This window comes from Mesoplodon densirostris, chromosome 20 (genome assembly GCF_025265405.1).
Source record: "Mesoplodon densirostris isolate mMesDen1 chromosome 20, mMesDen1 primary haplotype, whole genome shotgun sequence".
NCBI classification, from domain to species: Eukaryota; Metazoa; Chordata; class Mammalia; order Artiodactyla; family Ziphiidae; genus Mesoplodon; species Mesoplodon densirostris.
In genome coordinates this window covers 32767778-32773777 of record NC_082680.1, presented here as the reverse complement: position 1 = coordinate 32773777, position 6000 = coordinate 32767778, and the positions used below count along the sequence as shown (strand labels likewise).

At 45.1% G+C, this 6000-nt stretch overlaps 1 protein-coding gene across 1 annotated transcript; it reads left to right on the top strand.

Annotated features, from left to right (window-relative positions):
• Positions 1–1016: 1016 nt before the first annotated feature.
• On the top strand, positions 1017–4494 carry DKK4 (dickkopf WNT signaling pathway inhibitor 4). Its single transcript, XM_060086176.1, is given in 5 exon segments — positions 1017–1127; positions 2383–2424; positions 2426–2534; positions 3190–3342; positions 4244–4494. Coding segments are annotated over 5 exon segments (666 nt in total).
• Positions 4495–6000: the final 1506 nt, after the last annotated feature.

The window sequence follows — 6000 nt, the reverse complement described above, 5'->3', positions numbered from 1 at the left end:
TCCCATCTGAAATGAGTTACAGTCTTGGAGCCTGTTCTGCTTAAGTCACTTCAACATCATATAATGCAAATTAAATCCATTGCTCATAAAATACACCTAAACTTCCTATTAAATTGTATAAAACTGTATATAAAATGGGCTTTCTGCGGTTGTCCCTATCATTAAAAAATGGCAATTTTTATAAATCATTATCTTCCTAATTAAATAATCCTAACGTCAAACAGTTCCATTTTCATTTTAAGGAGAATTATTTTCCAACTGACATTTAGTCAGGGCAGGTGCTGTTACATTCACAGCTCTTAAGCTATTGGGATTTTTACATCTGAATACCAGAGACACTCAGTGGGGCATTTTGTCTCTTTTCTATCTGTCTTCACTATCTGAGCACAGTGTAAAGTTTCTCAGTATAGTTTTTGTAACTCATTAGTTTTTGGCATCCCGCAGAGCGTATTGGCTAACAGGATTCATTCTTTCTTGGAGCACAACTAGCTGTGAAAACAGACCTTAGAGCAGACTCCCTCCACCCTCACAGGATTACAGAAGGTAGGACAGGCAGGTGATTATCAGAGTTCGCTTTTGATACAGACATCCTGCTCTTCTGCTGGCCCTTTGAACTGACTCTGCTATGCACTACTTAAGAGGAATTCAACCCCTGGAGGAGCAGCGGCTGCAGCCCTGCCTCTGCTGCCCCTCTGTTGAGTCCTTGTTTTGAACTATTGATCAAACAGATTTGAGGGGATTTGTTGGAGCCTGTGTGGGGTAAGAAGGAAGGAAATGAAGGAGGAAGGAGGAGGAGAGAAAGGAGGGGGTGCGTCTATGAACAGTTTCAGAGGGAACCCTCCGGTCAGACCCCGCTCGTCCGATTTCACACACCTTCCTCCAATGGAGATTTGCTTCTCTTTCAGAAAAAGCAATCCCAGGCGACTTGCCGAGTTCCCATTTTGGCAAAAGCTCCATCGTGGGTTCAGAGCAGCCCAGCTTCGAGGAGGACGCAGGGAGGGCTGAGAAGGTCCAGGATGGTGGTGGTGGTCCTGCTGCGGCTCGGCTGGCTGTGCGCCCCCCTGGGAGTCCTGGTTCTGGATGCCAACAACATCAAGAGCTCTGCGGATGTGCAAGGGGCCCAGAAGGTAACGCTCGGTAGAGGAGGAGGAGGGCTGGGCGCTGGGCTCGAGTGAAGCCATCACGCAGATGAGCATCTGAAATGGCTCATCTAGACGGTGGGCTGGATTGAGGCTGTGGAAGGCACCCTGGAAGAATCCAGTCGCTTTAGCATGAACTCACCAGATGAGCCAAGTGGCTTTTCAGGGCATTGAGCTATCAATTCACCTATAAATCAGGGAGTAAGCTAACATTTAGAAAGCTATACACCACGTGCCAGGCCTTTTATACATACTCTCTCATTTCCTCCTCCTCAGAGCTTGAGACAGCTATCACATCTCCTAAAGACAGATGGCGGAAATGGGCTCAGAGACGCTGAGGAATTTAACCAAGGCCACACAGCCAGGGAATATGGGAGTCAGAAGTTACATGCTGCGTGCCAACCCTCTCACTTCACAGAATTGTTTTTTTTTTTTTTTTTTTTTTTTTTTTTTTTTTGCGGTATGCGGGCCTCTCACTGTTGTGGCCTCTCCTGTTGCGGAGCACAGGCTCCGGATGCGCAGGCCCAGCGGCCATGGCTCACGGGCCCAGCCGCTCCGCGGCATATGGGATCCTCCCAGATCGGGGCACGAACCCGTATCCCCTGCATCGGCAGGCGGACTCTCAACCACTGCGCCACCAGGGAGGCCCCACAGAATTGTTTTATAGGAAATGTTTCATATACATATGAAAAAGCATCAACCGTAGATGAGAAAACTGAGTCTTCGGTATCTGTTTCCCTGCAAATGAGGCATGACTAGAAATCAAAGGATGGTTGGGTTGGCCCACGGAGGGGCCTACGTGGCAAATGGTGACTGATGTGATTCACTGGAGTAAAAAGGTCAAATAGGGAGGCCACAAACACCAACACTTCATTAAACTATCGCACAGCATCTAGAGCTTCTAGATACATATAAAAAATCTCATAACCGTCTCGAAGACACACGTGGGAAAACATTTTCTTCCATTTTCACAGAGAGCATAAAAGATGAAATTCTATGTTTAAAAGTAGGACACTTTTTCAGGCACAAATAACCTTTGCAGCACATAGGCCTCTTCGTTCGTGATTTGCTCTCCCCTTTGTGAAAGAAAACCAATTCTTGTGAAAAGTCAAGATGCTGCTTGAGGTTTGCCTCAGCGTTTAAAGTGCCTCTCTTTTTGGCTTTCTCCATCTCCTGCCTGGAATAAAAACTCTTCACATCTCGCTGGATTCCCTAGCCCTGTGACAACAGCTTCTCTTTACAGGGTTCACAGTGCGTGTCTGACAAAGACTGCAACACTGGAAAATTTCTGCCTCAAACCCCAGGAGGAGAGGCCATCCTGTGCTACCTGTCGTGGATCACGGAGGTGGTGCCAGCGGGCTGCCGTGTGCTGCCCGGGGACGCTCTGCGTGAATGGTGAGTCAGCACGAAGACTTGCAGGACTGCAGCGCTTCCAAAGAGCAGACACAGCATCCGGGTCTCTTTTTTTTTTTTTTTTTTTGCGGTACGCGGGCCTCTCACTGTTGTGGCCTCTCCTGTTGTGGAGCACAGGCTCCGGACGTGCAGGCCCAGCGGCCATGGCTCACGGGCCCAGCCGCTCCGCGGCATGTGGGATCCTCCCGGACCGCGGCACGAACCCGCGTCCCCTGCATCGGCAGGCGGACTCTCAACCACTGCGCCACTAGGGAGGCCCGCATCCGGTCTCTTAGACTAGGGTATTCCACGACAGGCACTCTCTAAAGGCTCCCAAGTGGTTCTACAGAGCTGCCTCTTCCCGATGCAGCAAAATAGTTTCTTTTCCGGCAACAATTCTTGCCAGCAACTTGGAGATGATTTTAAAGCAAGGGTTCAAGTTGGAATCTTTCAAGTTCTTCTGTTTTCACTTAGATTCCATTAATTACTTAAGCACCTGCTTTGCCATATGTGAGATGTAAATATTTAGTGCCTGTGTCCCGGAAATCTAGAAAGTTATACAGAAACTGAAGGCGGAAGGACTGCCAAACCCCGTGACAGTCTGATAATGAGCCTGTGTGGGGTTCTCATCCTCTAACTCCACCTGCTTGTCTCTCAGATGTTTGCACGGCAACGGAAGATGCAACCCCAATACTGGAGAGGCAGATGGATGACCAAGACGACACAGATACACAAGGAACAAGTGAGCACCCAATTCAGGAAAACAAACCCAAGAGGAAGCCAGATATTAAAAAATCACAAGGCAGTAAGGGTAAGAGCAGCATTCTGAGCATATATAAATATAAATAAATAAATAAATATATATATATATATATATATATATATATTTTTTTTTTTTTTAAGAAAAACATTTTCTCCTCCTTAGGCTCTTAAGGATAGGCTGAAACTGACTTATGCCTCTCCACCCCGGAAACACCTAGGGAGCATGTCCTATTTCCAATCTCTTTCCGTAAACAGCTATGGAGATCATGGTGGGAAGAGCACAAGGTAGTTGGCAGGCCAAGAGGACGGGGGATACCTATAATAACAGGCTGATTAGCAAGAAAGCCTTTACTTGTTAAATTAAATTTTATATGCACATCTTTTTACAGCCTATAATTTAACAAATAGAAATTTCCCTTTCTAGATCCTCAGAATACAAAATAAAAGAGAGATGAACACAGATGCAATAACTTTTCATTCTTGCACAAAATATAAACTTCACTAAGATGCTTTTTATGGAATTGTAGTCTCAAATTCCAATCTTGGACATAAAGCAGCTAGGATTTTGAAGGTGGTGAATTGGCCATTCTTGTTTGTTGAAGACGGCTAATCGCCCGCCTGTGTAAGCGGTGGTCTCTCTTTGGGTCAGTACAAATCCCATTTAATAAAACACTGATGAGTGATACTTATTTCACGTCTCAAGACTGGAAATCCCATCTTTCTTTAATAAATGTTTTAACTTTATAAAGCAGTAAATTCTGTTCGGGAAGACTGAGATGTCCACTCCATTGTTGCTTTCAGCCCAGGAGCCAGGCATGCTGTTCTATCTTTACTTTGCGACCTTATCCTACACCCCACGCCCTAACCCAGTCATGCCCTAACCCAGTCATGCCCTCACAAGCCACCATTCCCCCTGCTTATTACTAAAGCCCGTATCAATCTTGTTACAGGACAAGAGGGAGAAAGCTGTCTTAGAACTTTCGACTGTGGACCTGGACTTTGCTGTGCTCGTCATTTTGGGACTAAAATTTGTAAACCGGTCCCATTGGAGGGACAGGTCTGCCCTAGGAGAGGGCACAAAGATACCGCGCAAGCTCCAGAAATCTTCCAGCGCTGTGACTGTGGTCCTGGACTATCATGTCGAAGTCAGGCAACTGGAAATCAGCAACACTCACGGTTAAGAGTGTGCCAGAAAATCTAAACGGCTGCACGTCTTCAAGCAGAAGTCTCAGACAAGAACTTAAAAATCTTCCCATACAAATAACTCTTAAAATCAAATCTTGTAGTAAGTGAAACAGACTGAGCTGGAGAAGCTGCCTTGTGATGAATGGAAACTAGTTTGGGCTTGTTGTCTATTTCTGCAGAAAAGTGATGTGATTCTATAACAAATTTAACTTTGATCTAGGGATTCAGTTAGTTCAAATAAATCTTTATGTAATTTCTGGTTAAGTTATGTACCTGACAGTAGTTAGCAGGGAAAATTATCACAGCAAATACTTTATTTTTCCTTAAAACTCCCATTGTTTATAATCATTTATTTCTTGGAAGGGAAATACCGTTTTGCTACAAAATAACTTGGTTAATAAAGAAGTAAGATTCAAAAGGTAGTATCTTATGTTTGTATAGCCCACTGCAAGTTACAAAGCATTTTTACATTATTTTGTTTTCAATAGCTCTACTTACCATTTGAGAACTTCCTATATTTTGTATTTACATAATTTCTATATTTCAAAGCTAGGGCTTTCAAGGAGTGCTTTACTTATACATTTTTTTTTTTTTTTTTTTTTGCGGTACGCGGGCCTCTCACTGTTGTGGCCTCTCCCGTTGCGGAGCACAGGCTCCAGACGCGCAGGCTCAGGGGCCATGGCTCACGGGCCCAGCCGCTCCGCGGCATGTGGGATCCTCCCAGACCAGGGCACGAACCCGCATCCCCTGCATCGGCAGGCAGACTGTCAACCACTGCGCCACCAGAGAAGCCCTCTACTTATACATTTTTGACCATCTGAACTTAAAAGTTACACTGGAGGAAAACCAGGGCAAAAAAAGTAAAACCTTTGTTCGAAGTTTAAGAGACCATATTTTATACATACGGGTACATATTAAAAGTGGTTTTAATTAGGGAAGCTCTTTCTGATGGATTACAATCAACTGCTACAGATTTCATTTAAGAGATAAACCACACACCTGTTCTTGGAATTAGGTTATATGTTACAAAATCGCATATGGGCCAAGCATAGAAAAAAGTCTCTAAAAAAGATTGAACCCTCTTCCAAAGGCTTGCCCAATTGACTAATTTACAATCAGTAAATAGGAGGAAAGGTAATGAGGTAATGTGGTTTATAGCATAAGGGCAGAAAATGAGAAAACAAAAATTCCCATTTAAGATGTGTTATCATCTCTTTTTTTTTTTTTTTTGCGGTACGCGGGCCTCTCACTGTTGTGGCCTCTCCCGTTGCGGAGCACAGGCTCCGGACGCACAGGCTCAGCGGCCATGGCTCACGGGCCCAGCCGCTCTGCGGCATGTGGGATCTTCCCGGACCGGGGCACGAACCCGTGTCCCCTGCATCGGCAGGCAGACTCTCAACCACTGCGCCACCAGGGAAGCCCTCATCTCATCTCTTAATCCTCTCCACTGACCCTTAGTAAAGTGTGATCATGAACAGGATATATAAATTTAAACATATTTGCTAATAAAATAAGCACAAGA